A 20,915-nucleotide genomic window follows, 5' to 3' on the forward strand; every position below is an offset into this window, starting at 1 on the left:
CTGACTTTCGGGAGTTGTAGTTTCAATGCGGCGGGCCCCGCAAGTCCAGTGGCCGCGCTTCGGTGCCGCGGTGCCCAAGGGACGAGGCGGAAGTAGGGTGGCCACCCCGGGGACCGAGGACCCTGGGTTCGGCGGTCGCGGGGCGCCGGCGAGGGGCGCAGGGCTCTGGAAGGGCGCGTGCGCGGCCATAGGCCCCGGGGGAGGAGGCAGGGCAAGGCCAGGCGTGGGGGCCGTGGCCTGGGCATCTAGCCTGGAAGATGCACAAGAGGAAGGGAACCCCGGGACCCCCGGGCCGAGGCGCCGCCGCTGCCCGCCAGGTAAGTCTGTATCCCGCGGCCCCACCCAAGGAACCCTCCCCACCCCTCAGGGAACCTGATCTCCACCCCACAGGTGAGTCCCGGTCCCCGCCCCCCAAGTGAGGTTCGACCCCCAAAGTGCGGCCTACTGGACCTGGCTCCCCAGCTAATGGCGCCCCGCCCGAGGCTCAGGGCCACCTGTTGCCACAGAGCCCCAGTAGGGAGGGGAAGGCCTCGACTTGGGAGAAGGACAGGTACTGCTCCCCTGACCTGAGCAGCTTTGAACCCTCCCACCAGCCAGGCCAGGTCAGACTCTTTTATCCCCATTATAAAGATGAGGACACTGAGGCCCAGAAAGGTAAAGACACCTGGCCAAGGTCATGGGGATTAACAGGTTGGCCAGAGCTAAGTGCAAATCCAGAACTGCTGCCATGAGCCCACAGGACTGTGGCTGGGTCCCTTCGCCTGCTCTCCCATCTCCCCTGTCCCCAGCACCTGGAGGGTTTGATTTTTCTCAGCTTTGATGGGAGGAGCCCAGGCCATTGCTTAGTACCCAGGTGTTGGAGTCTGGCTAATCTGAAGTTCCCTCCTAACCCTTGCACATTGGATACTTGGCCTCACAGCTCTCAGCCTCAGTTTCCTTATCTGTAAAATGGAGGCCCTAAGAGCCCCTATGTCATAGGACAGGTGTGAGAATTCATTGGAATCGTTTATGGTAAGTGCTAGAACATAGCACTCAATAAATATTATTGTCATTGTTAATAGTATTAGAAGGATCCATACATAATTGCCAATATTGGGTCATTTTTGATCCACAGAAAGGGCAATTTTGTATAGTTCATCCTAATATTATGTCATGATGGGTCATTAACCAGGATAGGAAAATGGTCTGTTACATAGCAAAGACCCCACTTTCAAAGTCATGTTACTGTCAGGGCTTCTATTTACTTTTTTTTTTTTTTTTTAATCCTCACCTGAGGATATTTTTCCATTGATTTTTAGAGAGAGTGGAAGAGAGAGGAAAAGACAGAGAGAAACATCGGTTGGTTGCCTCCTGCATGAGCCCCGACCAGGGCCCGGATAGGGAGAAACCTGCAACTGAGGTACGTGCCCTTGACCGAAATCGAACCCATGACCTTTCGGTCCGCAGGCCGATGCTCTAGCCACTGAGCCAAACCGGCTAGGGCAGGGCTTCCTGCATGGCCCCCTCTGCTGAGGATGCTGGAAGGAAAAGCCCAGGTGTGCAGAGTGGCCGTGCTTTGGGCAGGGTGTGGGGCCTGCTTTCCCTACTGCTTTCTGCAAGCAGCGAATCATGGGTGTGGACTCAGAGCAGGGAGCGGGATCTCTCCACTTGCCCTTTGCCCCATGTTGATCTATGCCAGGGGGCCTGGCCATCTTGAGACACCTGTTGCATTCTGGGCCTGTTCCAGATTTCTGACACTCCCCAGGGAAATGGCTTTTGCCACAAGGCCTGGGTTCTCCTGAGGGGACCCTGGGTAATCATGGCTAGGTGTGGTACATCCCAAGGTCTGACTGGACTCTTTTCTGTTCCCACAGCTGGGTCTGCTGGTTGATCTCTCCCCGGATGGCCTGATGATCCCTGAGGATGGAGTTAACAATGAGGAACTGGAGGCTGAGTTCTTGGCTTTGGTTGGGGGCCAGCCTCAAACCCTGGAGAAGCTCAGAGGCAAAGGTGAGACTCTCAGTCCATCCCTGGAACATTTCCTGAGCTCCACTGTGGGCCAGGCTCAGAGCTGGGTGCTGGGAAGACGGGGGAAAGGAGATAGAGAAGGTCCTTGCCCTCCTGAAACCACAGTCTGGGTTAAAGGTTAAGCTATCAACTCTGTACCCAGAGTGAGGGTTCAATCCCAGCTCAGCCACTTACTGGCTGTGACTTAAAGAGTACCAGCACCTGTGTGGGCCTCAGTTTCCCCATGTATAAATGGGAATAAACCACACTTACAGGAATTAATCGTCAAGTGTTCTTAAAGCACTTCACACAGGACCTGGTGAGTTGTCCAACCCACTGTCCTGTGATCGGGACGGCGATGGGGGAAGCACAGAGTATGGGAAGACACCTATGAGCTGGGAGGGGATTCTTGGAGGAGGCACACATAATGGGGAGGGCCACATGAAGAGGTGGGGAGCACTTCTGGGAGGGGTCACAGCACGTGCAAATGCCCTGGGGGGATGGCATTGGGCAGAGGATTCTAAAGTGGTCAAGTGGGGCTGGAGCCCAGACAGCGGACGTAGCCTTTACACTTTTTAGCTAATACAGTTGATCCTCATTATCACAAATTCTGTAATTGTGAATTCACCTACTGGCTAAAAGTTATTTGTAACCCCAAATCAATACATGCGGCTCTTTTGCCGTTATTCTTGGACGTGCACAGAGCCACAAAAAGTTTGAGTCACCCAACTTGCCCAGTGTCCCACAGTGAGAAAGTTCCAGAGCCCGAGTTTGAACTCGGGCTTCATAAAGAAGGGATAAGGCCGGTGAGGTCTCTGGGAAGCGGGATTGTGCCTGCTGGATCTAGGGCAGTGGGTGCCATGGAAGAGCCAGGAGGGAGACATGCCGCCCCATTGCCTGCTACCCTATTCTCCGGGGCTGTGGGTGGCCGGGATGGGAGACTGGGGACTCTTGAAGGATCCCGGTGCACCTGGCGCCTCCCCCTGCTGCCAGGTCCCCTGCCCATGGAGGCCATTGAGAAGATGGCCAGCTTGTGCATGAGAGACCCGGATGAGGATGAGGAGGAGGTGACAGACGAGGAGGATGTGGAGGCTGATGATGACCTGCTGGTGAGTGTCCAGCGTGGGGCAGGAGGGTTCCTCCCATTGTTGCCCCATCCGTTGGGCACACGTGCAAGCCTCTGGCCTTGTGTCCCTGCAGGCGGAGCTTAATGAGGTCCTTGGGGAGGAGCAGAAGACTTTGGAGTCCCACCCTCCTGTGGCCCAGGTAGATCTCTGACAACCCTGTTCCCTATAGCCCGGGGTTCAAGGCTTTCCCTTGTGACCTCTTAGCCATGTGACTTCAGGCAGATGATGGGACACCTCTGAGCCCCAGTTCTCTATACTAGGAAAGGGTATGATAATTTCTGTCCCTCCGAGGTGGGGGCAACTGGCCCAGGGGTGACATGGCTGGTGTGCAGTAGGCCCTCCACCAAGAACACCTTCAGGGTGGGCCACGTTGGGTCACCACCCACCCACACCGTGTCCCCGGCCCCTCCCACAGCCAAAAGCCACAGCCCCCAGCCCAGGGTTGGAGGCCACCTTGCAGGAGAGGCTGGCCCTCTACCAGGCAGCGATTGAAAGTGCTAGGCAAGCCGGAGACAGTGCCAAGGTGCGGCGCTATGAGCGGGGACTTAAGGTGAGTGGGCAGACAGGAGGGTGCTGGGACCCCACCACTGCCCCTGCACTCAGCTCTGTGCTCTTCCAAAACCCACATTGACACTTTCTTCCAGACACTGGAAAACCTGCTGGCCTCCGTCCGGAAGGGCAGGGCCATTGACGAAGAGGACATCCCACCTCCCGTTGCTGTGGGGAAGGGCCCAACAGCCACATCTAGCCACACTCCTGCACCCACCCTGCCAGGCTCTGTGAACCTGCCGGCCCCAGAACCCAGGGTCACAGTAGAGGGTCCTCCTTCCACTGCCCCAGCCTCGTCACTGGGCTTGGCTAAGCCCCAGCTGGCCCCAGGTAGGCTGGGAGCAGGGATGTTGACATGGGCTGTCGGAGGATGTATTCAGTGGTTGATCCCTCTATGAGGGTTTAGGCCCTGTACTGATTGTTAGATATTATAAACATTCTTCCTTTCCAAGGTCTGCATGCCTCTGCAGTTCGTGAATACCTTTTTTTGTGTGTGTGTGTGGTGGTAGTAAAATATATATAACGCACCATGTGCCATTTTAACCATATTTCAGTGTGTGTAATTGAGTAGCATTACACAACCATCACCTCTATTTTCCAAACCGAAACTCTGTTCCCATTAAACCCTAACTCCCCATCTCCATTTCCCTTCCCCAGCTCCTAGTGACCTCTATTCTGCTTTCTGTCTATGAATTTTCCTCTTCTAGATATTTCATATAAGTAGAACCATACATTATTTGTCCTTTGCTGTCTGGTTTCTTTCACTCAGGATAACATTGCAGCTTGTCTCAGAACTTGATTCATTTTTGGGGCTGAATAACATGCCCACATACAGAGTTTTAAGTGAATAACTCTCAAGCACTCAGCTTGTCTGTCTTTTCTCCTGAAACTCAGCCTCCCCCTCTGGGGTCGCCCTCCTCCCACTACAGGGAAGAAGTACGCAACCTCTCCCTTCTAGAATCTGTTCCAGGGGCAAGCGCTCCCAGACAGGAACCAATCCGATGGTATAAAAGGATGGTCTGGGTTGAGAATGTGAACACGGGGTCTTTAATTCCTTTAGCGGCCAGGCTGGTCTCTAAGCCATTGTTTTTGGTGAAGGAGGACTATTGGAAATTGTCACCTGAAATTCTTGGTTGAAATGACCCCAAATGTTTCACGATGGGGTTTTTGGCATATAGGCTGGCCGGGGATCGGAGAATGGTGGTGTGACGTGGCAATAACAAGACTCTGTCTCTTCCCATCTATTTTTTGGTGTGAAGCTGGTTTCTCTACACTTTAAAAGAGGAAAAAATAAAGTAGGGAAGGAATGAATGGGAATCAGGAGCTAAATGTTAGGAGGTGGACCCAGCCTTTACTGTGTCAGCAAGAGGTGCCTTGCCAATAAAATTTTACCCTTGGTTTGTAAAGGTATTTATCAGAAAGCTAGAGGTATTTATACTATCCTCAATTACGTGCTAAATATAATTGTAACAGTAATTCAACCCCAGGAGAAAATTTTTTAATGCTGAGAGAGACTTGCGGTAATAAATCAATCAAATATCAAGGTGTTTAGGTTCAACCTGTATACACCTTCTCAGGCGAGTGCCCTCAGACTTAAAGCCCTGGGTCCAGTTGTCAGTATGCAGAAGTACAATGCTGTTTCCCAGGTGCTTCTAGGGTTTGTGGTCACTGGGTGGTGTATCTGTTGTGCTTTGTTTTTTGTTGTTGTTTGTTTTTTAAATATATTTTTATTTCAGAGAGGAAAGAGAGAGAGAGAGAGAAATATCAATGATAAGAGAGCATCATCGATCAGCTGCCTCCTGCATGCCCCACATGGGATCCAGCCTGCATCCTGGGCATGTACCCCGACCAGAATCGAACTGTGACCGCCTCCTGCTTCATAGGTCGACGCTCAACCACTGAGCCACACCAGCTGGGCTTGTGCTTTGTTTTTTTATACCAACAACTTACCTATTACTTTCAATTTAGAGATACTTCCTCTGAAAACATAGTGAGCCTGTTATTTGAAACTAACTAAATTGCTGTTTAAAAAGCAGTTTAATCCTCTGTTTCCCAGCTTTACCAACACACCATACAAATGTATTTTGGTTACAAATGTATGATAGGGAGGTCAAAAAAGGCTTTCAAGTTCCCACATAGATAATGTTAGGATTAAATTCTGTGGGGGACGTGGATAGAAAGAAGAGAAGAAGTATGAAATTTCCAACTGCTAAAAGCGAACCCTGGTAAATGTTTTGTAAGTAAATGTTGGTATATATTCAGAAGAAGTGAAAGCAGAGACAAGAAGAGATATTTGCACACCCATGTTCATAGTAGCATGATTAAAAGGTAGAAGCAACCCAAGTGTCTATTGATGGATGGATAAACTAAATAGTATATCTGTACAATGAAGTATTATGCAGCCTTAAAAAGGAAGGACAGCCCTAACCGGTTTGGCTCAGTGGATGGAGCGGAGCGTCGGCCTGCGGACTGAAAGGTCCCCGGTTCGATTCCGGTCAAGGGCATGTATCTTGGTTGCAGGCACATCCCCAGTAGAAGGTGTGCAGGAGGCAGCTGATCGATGTTTCTCTCTCATCGATGTTTCTAACTATCTCTTTTCCTTCCTCTCTGTAAAAAATCAATAAAATATATTTTTAAAAAAAAGGAAGGACATTCTTGCCCTGGCCAGGTGGGTCGGTTGATTGGAGTGTCATATCATACACCAAAAGGTGGCAGGTTCGATTCTTGGTCAAGGCACAAACCTAAGTTGCAAGTTTGATCCCTGGTTGGGGCACATATGGGAGGCAACCGATCGATGTTTCTCTCTCCTTCTCTCCCTCTCCCCTCTCCATCCCCCCCTCTCCTTTTCCCTCTCCCTCTCTCTCTAAAAATCAGTAAAAAATATACCCTCGGGTGAGGATTTAAAAAATAAAATAAAATAAATAAAAGGGAAGGACATTCTGACACATGCTACAATGTGGATGAACCTTTTGGATGTTATATGAGATGAAATAAGCCACTCATATAAGAATAAATACTGTCTGATTCTACTTATGTGAGGTTCCTAGAGGAATAAAATTCAGAGACAGAATGGTGGGTGCCAGGGTTTGGGAGAGGAGGAATGGGGAGTTAGTGATTAATGGGGATAGAATTTCAGTTTGGAAAGATGCAAGTGTTCTGTTCTGTGGATGGATGGTGGTGATGGCTGCACAACAAATGGATGTACTTAATGCCACTGAACTGTATACTTGAAAATGGTTAAGATGGTGAATTTTGCCTTATTTGTATTCTGTCATAGTTTAACAAAATTAAAAAGTGAATATTGATGAGTTCCAAATCACCATAGTAGTTAAAATATGTTAGGCTTAAAAGAGTGGTGCGATGCTTTTCTTTTTCGAATGTAAATATTTGCAAGATACTGGGAATGACAACATTGGCCACTTTTGAAACTTAAGATGAAAAAATTTTAGATGTCAACTTAAAAATGCTTAACGGTACATAAAGTTTTCCAAAAAATTTGGGGCACAAAACAGCAATGGCTTTGGAGCCTGCCAGGCCTAAGCTGAGTCCCCACCATGCAGTCTTCAGGCTGTGTGACCTTGGGGAGACAGCATCCCCTCTCTGAGCCTTAGTTCTCACGTCTATAAAATGAGCCTAAGAACAGTTTTTGCTGTGAGAATAGAATGGTCTGTATGCTCTTCTCCCTGCCAGGTCCCTGCAGCACTGGCCCCCTGGCTCAGTTGCAGAGCCGCCAACGTGAGTACAAGCTGGCCGCCCTTCATGCCAAGCAGAAGGGAGATACCTCCGCTGCCACCAGATACTTCCGTGTGGCCAAGGTGTGTCCAGACTGGACGACAGTGTCGTATGGAAAGGGCAGGATGCTTCCAACATTACATGGCGGCAAAGAACGTGGGCTCTAGAGTCAGACATACCTAAATTCGCATTCCGGCTTGATCAATCCCTAGGTGTCATTAGTTTACCCTTTCTGTGAAATGGTCCTAAGTGTGAGAAGAGGCTTAAGCAAGATGGGACAGAGGAAGGGGCAGAACTGGGAGTCCTCTGTCACTTGGCAGGGCATGGAGGCTCCCCATAGGGACCTGGCTCCAGCTCCAGCCTCTCCTGACCCCCTTCCTTCTCATAGAGCTTTGATGCTGTCTTGGAGGCCCTGAGCCGCGGGGAGCCTGTGGATTTGTCCCGCTTGCCCCCTCCACCTGGTAAGGACCCCACCTGCCCACCTTCCTGGACTATTGGAGGCTTCCACTGACTTCCTGATATTGCCGCCCCTTTTGGTCAGGCTCGGAGACCCGCTCAGGCCACACCAGCCTGGGGGTAGGGGCGGCCACAAGCAAGCCCCTCATTGCACTGGGCTTCTCTGCCCCCAGACCAGCTGCCCCAAGACCCACCATCACCGCCACTGCAACCTCCGACTCCCACCACGGGGCCGTCCACACCAGGTAGGCTCCTGGGACTTTGGGCGGGCAGGCGGGCCAGGGCAAGACAGTCCCCTTCCTCCCTTTCCAACACTCTTAACCCCGCTCCCACCCTCGTTGGGCCCAGAGGTTCCCCCACCCCCAAGGACTCTCCTGGAAGCACTGGAACAGCGGATGGAGCGATACCACGTGGCCGCAGCCCAGGCTAAGACCAAAGGGGACCAACGGAAGGCTCGCATGCATGAGCGCATTGTCAAGGTGCATGGGGGCTGAGTGGGTGGGTGGGCAGCACCTGGAGACCGTGCCCAGGGAGTCCTAATACCTGTGTCCCCCACAGCAATACCAAGATGCCATTCGAGCCCACAAGGCTGGCCGAGCTGTGGATGTTGCTGAGCTGCCAGTGCCCCCAGGTAGGCCCTGCCCCTCCCTCCAGCCTCTGAGCCTTTGCAGGTGCTAATCCTCCTGACTGTACAGGCTCAGGAAGTTGATTGCTACACATTCAGGAATTCGGCAAGCTTGTTAGGCAATTGGTAGCTTAAAATCAGTATAGTTGGAGTGTTTACACCTTGGAACTTGGCCAACACTAAAAATCAGGGGGTTTTCTTTGAAGAGCCTGTTGGCTAGCCCACTGCTGTCTGATCTTTCCTTTTCTTTGTTTGACTCACTCCTCCCTAGTCATCAGCTCCTCGGCTTTACAGATACCTACTCAGCCTCCCATTAACCGCCCCAGTGAGTTGGAGGCCTCCTTTGGGTTCTCAGAGCTGCCTGAGCATCCCTTCTGAGAACGATGATCTCTCTGCACTTTGGTCCCCCAGGAGGCCCCCAGGCCCAGGACCAACACTTGCACCCAGCACAGCAGCTCACAGTGCTTGCTTGTTGGAGTCTGGTCAAGGTCCAGGGTCAGGCGAGAGGAGCCAAGAGACGAGGGAGGTTGACACGGTCTGGTGTCTATACCAAACCACCAGCAGCTCCTTCCTGCATTTAAAGTGGATTCAGAGACCCAAGGCTCCTTTGGATCGGGTGGAACCCACCTCTCCACCATCATGGCACAGGTTTCTCTCTCCTGACCGGGCCCTGACTGGCCGCCCAGGCTTTCTCCCTATCCAGGGCCTAGAGGCCTCCGAGTCCACCCAGCCGAGCCTGGTGGGGGTCCTGGAGACTGCTATGAAGCTGGCCAACCAGGATGAAGGCCCAGAAGACGAAGAGGATGAGGAACCCAAGAAGGTATGAGGGGCTGGGTTCTTGGGGTGAGGCAGGGAGTGACAGCAAAGTAAATCCTGACAGTCCCAATCTTGAGCCAGAAAGAACTGGCCTCGTTTCTTGGCCCTGCCACTTTCTGATCATGTGGCCATGGGCAAGTCATTTTGTTCTCTGAGCCTCAGTCTCCTCATCTATAAAGTGGGCATAGTCCTAGTCCCTATCTTCCAAAGCTGTTGCAAAGATTCAAGGAGAACAGGACTGTATGTTGTATTTAGTGCTGAGGAAACAGAAATTAAGCTGGTCACTATTGTCAGTGTCAGGCCCTGACTACTTGGGGAGTAGCCTCATCATAGGTGCTGGAAAAGCTCTGACTTTCTCTCTGTCCTCAGCAGCCCAACAGCCCTGCGGCCCCCACAGCCCAGCCCAAGGCGCCACCCTCAAAGGCACCCCAACCAGGATCCACCTCAGCAGCTAAAGCAGCCCCCAAAGGCACATCCAACAGAGGTAGGTGCCCCCTCCCCACCCTGCCTGCCTGTCACCTGGCCATAGGCTGGGCAGCACCCGCAGATGCCCCTGTGCCCACAGCCCAGCAGCAGTTGGCCTTCCTGGAGGGCCGAAAAAAGCAGCTTTTGCAGGCTGCATTGCGAGCCAAGCAGAAGAACGATGTGGAGGGCGCCAAGATGCACTTGCGCCAGGCCAAGGGGCTGGAGCCCATGCTGGAGGCCTCACGCAACGGGCTGCCTGTGGATATCACCAAGGTGAAACCTCTGGGCCGGCTAGACCTTCCCAGGTGCTCGTCTCTTGGGCTATGGCCAATTAGCAGCCATGTGACTTGGAATATATTAGTCGGGATGCAGGTTAAGCTGCTGTAACAAATAGGCTCTTCCTAAGAGACTGGTTAAACAAGACGGATGTTTATGTTTCTTGCATGTAACACTCAGGGTGCTCTGGGCTCTGAAAGATAAAGCCCTTTAGAGCCCAGGTTCTTTCCATTTTGTTTTTCTGCTGCACCTGAGGAGGTTGTCCTTGTGCACGTGGTCCAAGTGGACCACTAATCTGTCTGCATCTCGTTCATGGGAAGTCGTGAGGGAGAAAAATTGCAGGCCAAGCAGTTTCCTCTAAGGAAGTGGCATGGAATTGTCATCACTACTGCTCACCTCCCATTGCCCAGAACTGAGTCAGATGGCTGCACCTAGCTGCAAGGGAAGCTGAGACTTGTCTCTTGCGGGGCGGCCATGTACCCAGTCAGAACCCCATTATTAGGGAAGAGGGTATGGATCAGATTTGGGGGAAGTAGTTAATAGATTCTGCCACTTTGGTCAGGACTATCCACCTCTCTCTAAGCATCACTTTTCTCTTTGGGGAAGAAAGCAGGGGCAGGGGCCAAAGCAGTGGTCAGGGAAGGCCTCTCCAAAAAGGGATCAGGACAGGCCTGCTCATTGCTGACCAGCAGGCCCCTCTCCATGAGCCTTGTCTTTCCCAGGTGCCACCTGCCCCCGTCAACAAGGATGACTTCACCCTGGTCCAGCGGCCTGGCCCTGGTCTGTCTCAGGATTCTATCCGGCGCTACGGTGAACTCACCAAGCTCATAAGGCAGCAGCATGAGGTGAGGGGGCCCCTGGCCTGGGTCAGCAGGGTTCCCCCCAGGTCATGGCCCCTCAACCTTCCCTTCACTGTCTTCTGCCTCACCAGATGTGTCTGAACCATTCTAACCAGTTCACTCACCTGGGCAACATTGCCGAAACCAGCAAGTAAGTGCCCCCATGCCCACCTCTGCCTGATGTGTGCACCCCTAGCCTGCCTCTGGGACCAGGGACCTGAGCAGAGCCCTCTTATGGCAGATTTGAGAAACTAGCAGAGGACTGTAAGCGGAGCATGGAGACTCTGAAGCAGGCCTTCGCCCGGGGTCTCCCCACGCCCTCTGCCCGCTTTGAGCAGAGAACCTTCAGCGTCATCAAGTAAGGCCCCAATGGCCCCTGGCCCAGATGCCCCCTTGAGGAGGGGTTTGCCCTCCCCAGAAACTGGTGAAGGACTTGCCTTTGGAGGAGAGTTTGGGTGGGTGGTGGGAGCATAGCACACTCAAGGGCCCTGAGGCAGGCATGAGGTGTGAGTGAAGTAATGGCAAGTGAGGGGGTGTTAACAGTGACACCCCTTGGAAACAGTGCAGAGGTGTGCCCTGTCCGGGGGCCCGTGGGATGGTGGTTGTTGGTCCTGCTTCAGTAAAGTGTTCCTACACCCTGGATAGTTGGGGTAATTGCTCCCACTTATAGAAGTTAGGGCAGCCTCTGGGGTCACCTAGGATAACCACCTAGGAAAATCCACACCATTTACCCTGGCTTTCCCACGTCTGCATGGCCTGGCTCCTTGTCACTTCCTTTCTATCTGTTGTCCCCAGTTTGCTCGCCTCCTGCCACACAGACCTCTTTTTGGTCCCTCAGACACACCAAGCATGTCCCCACTCAGGGCCTTCACCCCAGTGATGTGCCCTGCCCCGACTCTGTTCCCCATGTAGCATCTCTATGCAGCACCTTCTTGACATTCAGCATCACCTATGATGTCACCTGAGAGGCCCTCCCTGACCACCCTATCTAAATCAGCCCCTCTTGAGCACACTTCAGTTTTCCCCCTATTTTAATTCTTTGCAGAGTTGCTTTATTTCTTTATTCATTGGGCATTTTTCCACTCAGTCAGCTCAGGTTCCATGAGCACAGAGATGGGTCTCTCTCATTTACTTCTGTATCCCCAGCATCAAGACCAGCGTGATCAAGAACACAGGCTGGCACATAGTAGGGCCTCCAGAAATATTAATAAATGAAGGGAAGGTCCCCAAGCCATGAGGTCACTGGCTGGTACTTAGTAGGTACTCAAGTAATGTCAAATGAAGAGAAGGCCTATAGCAGTTAGGGCACTGGCTGGCACATAGTAGGTACTAAATAAATGTGTGCAAACTAAAGAAAATACCCAAAAGTTAGTCATTGGCGGAATTGGACAGAGAACTGTAGTTTGTCTAATTCTAAAACTGGAGCTCAGGAGCTGAGACGCCCCTAAAGGCAGTGCGGGATTTGTTCCCTACCCCTGCTGAAGGAAAAGGTAGGGGGGCAGTAAGGTTGAGGTGCCTCTGTCTCCCCACCTGCCCTCCCGGAAGGATCTTCCCAGACCTCAGCAGCAATGACATGCTCCTGTTCATCGTGAAGTGCATCAACTTGCCCACACCTCCAGGTGAGGGGGCACCAGGCAGGGGTCAGGGCTCTGGGGACCACCTCTGCCCAGCTGTGACCTTTGTTTGCCCACAGGGCTGTCCCCTGGTGATCTGGATGTCTTCGTTCGGTTCGATTTCCCCTATCCCAATGTGGTATGTGGAGAGCCAAAGAGAGATGGGCTCAAGCCCCATCAGGATGGGAAGTGGGTTGGGCAGGGGTCCCAGGCCAGGCCCCAGGCCCTGAGCTTGCCTGCCTCTTGACTGGTCCCAGGAAGAAGCTCAGAAAGACAAGACCAGCGTGATCAAGAATACAGATTCCCCTGGTAATTCATGGGCAACAGGTACCCCCTGCCCTCTGCAGAAATGACATGAGACCATAGCTGACCCCTCCCTCCTTCCCTGAGCAGAGTTCAAGGAGCAGTTCAAACTCTGCATCAATCGCAGCCACCGAGGCTTCCGAAGGGCGATCCAGACCAAAGGCATCAAGTTCGAAGTGGTCCATAAGGGGTGAGCTGGGGGGTCAGGCACTGCATGGGCTCTGAGGGAGGGGAAGCTACCCTGGGCCAACCATCCTGTGTCCCCTCACATACATAGGGGCCTGTTCAAGACCGACCGGGTCCTGGGCACAGCCCAGCTGAAGCTGGATGCCTTGGAGACGGCATGTGAGGTCCGGGAGATCCTTGAGGTAAGAGGTGACATTAACTTAATGTTCCATTATGGCCATGTCACTCATTAACATTACTCAGATGCTCCCTGCCCTGAGCCTCCCAAGGGTCCTCTCTGCTGACCCAGCCCCTCCCCTGGGAGTTGAAGACCTCCTTACTCCCAGCCCCTAATACTTCCAACACCTGTTCCATTATGACCGGTTGGTGTCTCAGTCTCACCCATGGGCTCATATTTTGGAAATCACCTTGGTTCTCCCTGATCCCAGCCCTGGGACTCCAGCCACTGCCTGCTTCCCAGCAGCCTCCCCTTATGCCCACCCAGGTCCTGGATGGTCGCCGGCCCACAGGGGGACGGCTGGAAGTGATGGTCCGGATTCGAGAGCCACTGACAGCCCAGCAATTAGAGACAGTGACTGAGAGATGGCTAGTCATTGACCCCGTGCCAGCAGCTGTGCCCACAGTGAGACCCCCACCCAGCAGCAACCCCAGGGAGGGAGGCTTGGTTCAAGGGGAGCCAAGACTCACAACACTGGTTTTGTCCTCTGAAGCAGGTTGCCGGGCCTAAAGGGAAGGCCCCTCTCATGCCTGCCCCTGCAAGGGAGCCAGGAAACAGGTAGGTGGCTGAGCCAGGCCATGCTGGAAAGAACCCTCTTCCCATCTCAGTCCTTCCTGGACAGTATCTCATCAGCCACAAATTGGAGCATGTCCTTCCCCCCTTTAAAACCTTTCCTGGCTCCCTTTCTTCCGGAGGATCCAGTTTAAACTCCTCAGCTTGATCGTTAAGATCTTTTTGATCTGACCATTGTGAAAATATCCCGCCTTCTCTCCCCCACTTCCTCCTACTGGTTCATGGCTACGCCTAGTTTTCACGGTCCTCTTGGCGTCTATGTTACAATGCCCGGAGCACCTCTACCTCTACACTTGTTCCCTATTCCTCTGCCCAGCTCTGACTCCTTTGGGTCCCACATTGGCTGCCATCTCCAGGAAGCCCTCTCTGACTGCCTGGCACAGGCATTGCAGTTGCCTGTGTATACAGTTGCCTGAGTGTACATCATTGCCACTAGGGTGTAGGCTGAGCAACATTGTGGTGGGCCTGGCTTGTTCCCCAGTACCCAACGTGTCAAATAAATGGAGTCAGGGATGAGGGATCCTTGTAGACCCTCATCCCTATCCCCACCCCTTAGATCTGCCCGGCCCCTGCATAGCCTTAGCGTGCTGGCCTTCGACCAAGAGCGTCTGGAGCGGAAGGTGAGTGCCCACCCACTGGGCTTGGAGGGGCAGGATTGTGGGGTCTGCAGGCTCAAGCAGGGCCCTCTCAGCCCCCTTTGTACCCCACTTCCTCAGATCCTGGCCCTCAGGCAGGCACGGCGGCCAGTGCCCCCGGAGGTGGCCCAGCAGTATCAGGACATCATGCATCGCAGCCAGTGGCAGAGGGCACAGCTGGAGCAGGGGGGCCCAGGCATTCGGCGAGGTGGGGGCTCAGGGACAGGCACACGGGGGAGGGGCAGTGGCAGTGGCCCCATTCTGACCCCCTCCCACCCTCAGAATACATGGCCCAGCTGGAGCATCAGCTGCAGTTCTACACAGAGGCTGCTCGGCGCCTAGGCAACGAGGGCAGCAGGGTGAGCCGGGTGGAGTTCGGGTGGGGACTGGGGGACTGGGGCTGCCAGGGGCTTCCCACTGACTACCCGTTGGATCCCCAGGAAGCTGCAAAGGAGGCACTCTACAGGCGGAACCTGGTTGAGAATGAGGTGAGCAGCTCAAGTGTTGGGGTGGGGGTGGGCAGCTGTGGCCATGGCCCACCTGACCCCTGTGGACTTCTGCAGCTGCAGCGGCTCCGCAGGTGAGGGGCCAACGGGGCTGGCCGCCCTGGAGATCCGGGAGCAGGCTCAGGCCCTGGTGCTGGGAGGAGCTGACATGGCCACGGCTTCCGACCAGACAAGCAGACAATCAGCGGACAATCGGTTCTGGATGGACTCATCCCCTGCTGGGCCCACCCAGCCTGGCCAGAGCCTCCCTGGCAGGGGCATCAGGGATGGTGCCTACCAGCCAGCCTGTGCCCCTGGCCTGTTCCGGAGGTAGAAGAGTGGCTTGGACCAAGCCCTGAGAGCCCCTGTAAGCACTTTACTTCCTGTCCCTCCCCGGCCTTAATCCTTAAGCCCTCCCATACCCAAAGAAGCCTCTGAGAGCAGCCAGAGCCTGGCTGGCTCCCCAGAGGGGTGCCCTGGCCCAGCTAGGCCCCAGGGTTGACACACAGAATAAACAGCCAGGGCCACACCCGGCTCTCCATCTTGCCTTTGTTTCTTGCCCTCAGTGGCCGCTTTGGGTCTTCCCCCACACACACCCGCCCCAGGGGTAGTAGAAGGGAAGGTGCCTGGGAGGAGGAGTGTCTGCAAAGGATGTGTTCTTGCATGTGAAGGCCCATGCATCTGTCAGGGGGGCTGTGGCTGCCTGGGGGCGCCTGCCCTACCATGCACTTAATCTTCACGTATAAACCCAGATATGCCCAGTGGCCTTGGGTATATCTGGGTTTAGAGGTGTGGTCAGGCCATACGTGGTGGTGCTTGTGGTTCTCAGGGCCTCAAAATCTAGCCCTGCCACGGGACCTGGACCAAATTGCCTGATCCACTTAGCATCCTACAGCCTCAGTTTCCCCACTGGATATAGGGATGGTGAGAGCCCTTCCTGTCCCACAACGTGAAGGGCACCTGATTGGTGGTGAGTGCTCGAAAGAATTAGGCTTTATTGTTGCTGTCTCCATCTGTGCAGGACCTGGCCAGCAGGGTCGCCTGATGTGTGAGCTGCATGCCTCGGTCCCTCCCTCTGTGTGAGGTGCCCCAGCTTCCTAGCCAGCACTGGTCAGGTGGGCTTAGCCCGGAGGCCTGGGAGAGATGGGTTGAGGCCCCAGGTGGGCACTGTCTCCTTAGTCCACAGCCCGGCAGAACCCCTTAGGTCAGGGGCCCCCTGCCCGTGGCTGCCGTGGTGCCGTGGCTGGCAGCTGGATCAGGACCTGCTCAGGGTTACCCGTCGTGTCCACCACGCACAGGTGTGGGAGGCCCAGGAAGGCCTCAGGCGCAATGCTGGTCATGTGAAGCCTGTTGGCCCTGAACCAAGAGGCAAGCATGAGGGCAGGTGCAAGGGTAGGGGGCCATAACCGTCCTGACCCCCAGGGCCTACTGAGGTCCCCACAGCCCACCATGGCCCTCCCCTGCCCATGTGGACCTGCCCAGCTGCCTGAGGGCACCTGAGGAAGAGGGCACGCAGGTTGGGTGTGCTGAGGAAGGCTTCGGGGCCCACGTGGCTGATGCGGTTGCTCTGCAGATGCAGCTCCTCAAGGGCCTCGGGCAGGTCGGGAGGCACGAAGGACAGCTGGTTGTGGCTGAGGTCCAGCACCTGGGCAGGTGGGCAGAGACGCCCTGTGATGGCTCTAGGCCTTGGGTCAACTGCTCAGCTAAGCCCCAAACCACTCTCCTCCCAAACTCTCCTCCCCTCCATGCCCAGCCCAGTCCTGCCCCTTCTCCTGGACCCTTTTCGAGGCTGCTGAAATCCTCCCCTTGGCAGAGGTAAACGGAGTCCTTTCTGGGGCAGGCCCTGCTATAGATGCTAGGGGCTTAGACAAGTTCCCACCTACTGTGGGAGACACTGATTCAATTAGCCATTCATGTAGATGGCACTTAATCCACATGTTCATGCCCTTCTAACGCTGTCACTTATGTTTGTTACTGATTGCTTTCTCCCTAAGCAGGGCGTTTATCCCAGGGCCAGGAATTGTGTCACTGTGCCCACCTAGAACAGTGCCTGACACCCACAGAGGCTCTAAACTCTGGGATCAACAGTGGTGAGGAGCTAGAGGCCACAGTGTTTACTGAGGCGGTGGAGGGGGTGTCTCAGAGGACCGGGGGCAGGGACAGCACGCCAAAGGCCTGGGAGCTGAATCTGTCTTATCTACCCCAGGGCTCGCCCCCCGTGGGGGGCTCTTTTTGTGGTATCATCCAAGGGCCTTGTGGGGGAGGACCTGGGCAAGCAGGGGGATGGAAGGGCCCTGGGGACAGTCAGTGTGGCTAACCAACCAGCCTCTGACCTGGAGGGCCTGCAGCTCATGCCAGGTGCCGGGCTCAATGTCGCCTACTCGGAGTCGGTTATGTGCCAGGCTGAGCTCTCGCAGCTGGTCCAGGCCGGCCAGCGGCTCGGGCTCTAGGGCCCGCAACTGGTTGCGCTGTAGCCGCAGGGTGTGCAGGCCAGTGGGTAGACCAGAGGGCACCCGAGTCAGCTGGTTGCCGGCCAGGTCGAGGCTGCGTAGGGCACGCAGCCGGCGGAAGGCCCGATGGTGCACGCGGGCACTGGCCAGGTGGTTGTAGGCCAGGTTGAGCTCGGCCAGGCGTGGCGTGGCTGCCAGGTCTCGGGCACCCAGTGCAGCCACGTGGTTGTGGGGCAGCACCAGGGACCGCAGGCGGCGGGGCAGCGCCAGGGGCACACGCTCCAGCCTATTACCGTAGACGTGCAGCGTGTGCAGGCCCCGCAGAGGCCGCAGCGCCCCGGCCGGCAGCCCCGCTGCCCCGAGCTGGTTGTGCTGAAGCAGCAGGTAGCGCAGTCCCCGCGCCCCACGAAGCCGGGCTGCCTCCACCTGCTGGATGCGGTTCCGGCCCAGGTGCAGCACAGTCAGGGTGCGAGGCAGGCCGGCAGGCACCGCGGCCAGCTGATTGTGGGACAGGTCCAGGTACTCGAGGCGGTGCAGTTTGCTGGTGGGAGAGGGGACTGGCGTCGGTCTGGGTGCCCAGCCTCGTGGACCAGGTGATCCTGGGTAGAGGGCAGAAGGGCTGACGAGTGGTACTGAGATGTCAGCTGGAAATTCCAACTTGGGGGTGGTGAGTTGAGAGTTCTGGGTGGGAGGTAAACTTGGGGTGATCAAGGCAGGGTCTGGCCTGAGGATTAGAGGTGGGGGTGACCAGGACAGAGTTCTGAGTCCAGATCAGCATGAGGCAGCTGTGATGTTGGATAACAAGATGGGAGCACACGGTAGTTGGTAGCGAGGGTGGCTGCCGGGTGCTGGGCTGAGCGGGCGCACAGTGAGTGCTCTCCAAATGAGGCCGCGGGGGTAGGAGTGATACAGAGGAGAGGACAGAGGGTGGCGGCCCCAGGCTCTGAATCCTCAGCCCCTACTCCCAGCACAAAGCTACACCCCATCCCACCTTGTCCCAAGCCCCACCTGAAGGTGGTGGCATCCAGGCCACTGTCTGTCAGCTGGTTATGTTGGAGGTAGAGCTCACGGAGGTGGGTCTGGCGGCTCAGGGCTCCTCGGGGTACCTTGGAGATGAGGTTGTTCTGGGAAGGGAGGAGAGAATGAAACCTAGGGTCCGGAATAGAGGGCAGTGGAGAGCCACGGAAGGCTCTGGAGTAAGGGAGTGACAGAGGCGGAGCTGACTTTAGCAAGGCTGCTCAGAGCACTTGACTTGTGCCAGTGGTAGAGACTCAGAGAAAGATATTGCTGACAGCTGGAAATTTAAGGGGACAGAGGGGCCTTCCAGGAGAGAGGTGAAGGGGGCCGGGGGCAGGGGGGTGGGGGGTAAAGTGAAGGAGGGGCACCTGCAGGTGGAGCCGCTCCAGAGAGGGTGGCAGGCTGGGCGGCAGGTAGCTGAGCTGGTTGTTGGAGAGGCTAAGGGTGGTGACAGCCTCAGAGCCGTGGAAGGCATCGGGGGGCAGGCCAGCGTTGCTCAGGTGGTTGTTGTGGAGGTACACGGACCTGAGGGGAGCCAGGCTGCTTCCACCGGCCTGCCCCCAGGCTCCCCACCACTCCCACTCTGCACCCCAGCTCAGGGCTGCCTTCAGTGTGCATGAGAGTGAGTGTGTGTGTGTGTGTGTGTGTGTGTGTGTGTGTGTGTGTGAGTGAGTTCTCCAGACAGAGCATCCAGGGTCCTGTCCCCCCCCAGACCCCCCAGGGCAGGCTCATGACCTCCCTCAGACCCCAGGGGCTACCTGAGCGCCGGCTTCTCCCCAAAGGTGAGTGGGAAGATCTCCGTCACTTGGTTGGCAGCCAGATCCGCTACTCGGAGGGAACGAGGCAGAAACTGGGGGGCCACCGAGAGCTGTGGGAGCACAGTGTGCTGGTCCTGGTGGCACCTGCCAGCCCCTGCCGTTCCCTCTCCGCACTCTGCTGTGTGGCTGGCTGGGGTGGGGTGGGGAGTTGGGTGGGGGCTCACCTTGTTGTGGGCCACGTAGAAATGCTGCAGCTGGGTGAGGGACTCAAAGGCCTCGTCGGGCAGGCCTGGGAGCGGAGTGGGTATTGAGGGGACCCCAGGCCTGGTAGGGGGTAGGGGGCAGGGGGAGCCTGTGCTCCCGGCTGCCCCAGGGCTCCTGGCCTGGGACTGGCAGAGGCTCCTCCAGGCACCCCCTCCCAGTCCACAAAAGCCACAGCCCCCCCCTCCCCACCCCCATCCCCTGAGTTTCCATCCTGCTCAGCAAAGGGCAGTTCTGGGAACTGCCGCAGAGCTGCCCACAGACCCAGCATGGGGGAGGGAGAGGGCTGCTGGGGCCAAGCCAGGGAGGGCAGCCTCCTGTGTTCCCCCTCACCCTCAGAGGAGATGAGATTGTTGTGCAGGTTGAGGGTTCGAAGATCACTGAGGCGGGACAGCTCATTGTAGGGGAGCTCCTGGAGCTGGTTGTTCTGGGGAGGGGGCATTCACACCCCTGACCCGGATGACCCTGAGCCCTCAACAAAAGCCCCCAGCCCTGATTCTCAGCTTCCCATCAGCCTAAGCAAGAGAACCCAACACCCCATTACCCCCATAGTTGATCCCAAATGCCTCATCACCCCTTAACCAAAAGGACATTAATCCCCCATCCACCCCTATAGTTGACTCCTGCCATCCATCACCTTCACCCCAGACAACCCCATAACTGTCAAGATTTTGACCCCCCTGACACCCCCAAACTCTCAGCCCCTCCCACATCCAATATCTGTACTCCACCTCCAACACCAGGGCCAACTTCCATCATTGCCAATACCCACATGCCCAATGCCTCACCCCTGCATAAGGACCCCACACCCATCACTCAATTCCAGCATTTCCCATGCTTATCCCACTTCACCCCACCCTGTAATGTGCCCCCCTCACCTGCAGGGAGAGGTGCTGAGCCTCCCTGGTGATGTTGTGGGGGAACACCCACAGGTCCAGGCCATCGCAGTCCACGGTGTCAGCCCGGGGGCAGGAGCAGCGCAGGGGGCAGGCCCGGGGCAGGGGCTGCGAGCTCTCCCCCATATGGGGGAAAGCAGGGTCCTCCATGCCGGGGGTAGTTGGGGGGCCCAGCAGCAGCAGGAGCAGCAGCAGCAGGCTCAGCCGCTGGGAGTGGAGGGACAGGTCAGGGTGTAGCCAGGTTGGGCACCATGTCGCCATGGTGACAGGAGCATCCCAGAGCGGGTGCAGGGCAGGCAGGCCTCACCCTCATACCTTCCCCCACCCCACCTCACCATAGCCAGCCCAGTTCAGATGTCTTGCCCGAACTGCCGACCAGGGCTTCCTAATGGAAACCAGGCGGTCACCTCCTGGAGCCTCTGCTGTGGCCGCCACCGCCCCCCATCTCCTGGCACAGGCCACCCTCCCTGCAGGCTGTTCCCCCGGGGCTCCAGAGAGCTGGCCTGCCCCCTTGCCTGCTTTGGGGAGGGTGGGTGGGCTGATGGATGGGGTGGTGAGAAAAGGCCAGCCTGTCCCCTTGGTTCCCTACCCCCAACCCCCAGCTCTGCTTGCGTAACCTCCGCCAGCTTGGGCCGGGCTACGGGAGCAAG

At 56.0% G+C, this 20,915-nt stretch overlaps 2 protein-coding genes across 7 annotated transcripts; one reads left to right on the forward strand and one right to left on the reverse strand.

Moving 5' to 3' along the window:
- The first annotated feature begins 22 nt into the window (after positions 1–22).
- CC2D1A (coiled-coil and C2 domain containing 1A) lies at positions 23–15,412 on the forward strand. 6 transcript variants are annotated; one of them, XM_079772853.1, is made up of 29 exons: positions 23–317; positions 1,854–1,989; positions 2,980–3,095; positions 3,187–3,252; positions 3,529–3,663; positions 3,758–3,992; positions 7,353–7,477; positions 7,783–7,855; positions 8,024–8,095; positions 8,199–8,329; positions 8,409–8,481; positions 9,162–9,295; positions 9,661–9,775; positions 9,857–10,029; positions 10,755–10,877; positions 10,964–11,022; positions 11,113–11,229; positions 12,417–12,490; positions 12,565–12,623; positions 12,742–12,793; positions 12,878–12,977; positions 13,065–13,155; positions 13,458–13,595; positions 13,684–13,748; positions 14,320–14,383; positions 14,455–14,606; positions 14,681–14,757; positions 14,839–14,886; positions 14,962–15,412. In XM_079772853.1, exons 1-28 carry the CDS (start codon positions 258–260, stop codon positions 14,877–14,879), a joined length of 2,856 nt encoding a protein of 951 aa, XP_079628979.1. In that variant the 5' UTR covers positions 23–257; the 3' UTR covers positions 14,880–14,886; positions 14,962–15,412. The 6 variants fall into 6 exon arrangements, with proteins under 6 accessions (XP_079628979.1, XP_079628978.1, XP_079628982.1 ...); XM_079772852.1 differs by having other exon boundaries at positions 14,480–14,606; XM_079772856.1 differs by having other exon boundaries at positions 13,687–13,748.
- A 226-nt stretch (positions 15,413–15,638) lies between these two features.
- On the reverse strand, positions 15,639–20,603 carry PODNL1 (podocan like 1; the record flags this gene model as incomplete). The annotated part of the gene is given in 10 exon segments (XM_079770831.1): positions 15,639–16,239; positions 16,380–16,528; positions 17,217–17,874; positions 18,342–18,457; positions 18,719–18,875; positions 19,109–19,218; positions 19,333–19,397; positions 19,703–19,796; positions 20,248–20,553; positions 20,556–20,603. Coding segments are annotated over 10 exon segments (1,854 nt in total). The 3' UTR covers positions 15,639–16,088.
- Between the last annotated feature and the right edge of the window lie 312 nt (positions 20,604–20,915).

Source organism: Cnephaeus nilssonii, assembly GCF_951640355.1.
Source record: "Cnephaeus nilssonii genome assembly, chromosome: 5".
Taxonomy (NCBI): domain Eukaryota; kingdom Metazoa; phylum Chordata; class Mammalia; order Chiroptera; family Vespertilionidae; genus Cnephaeus; species Cnephaeus nilssonii.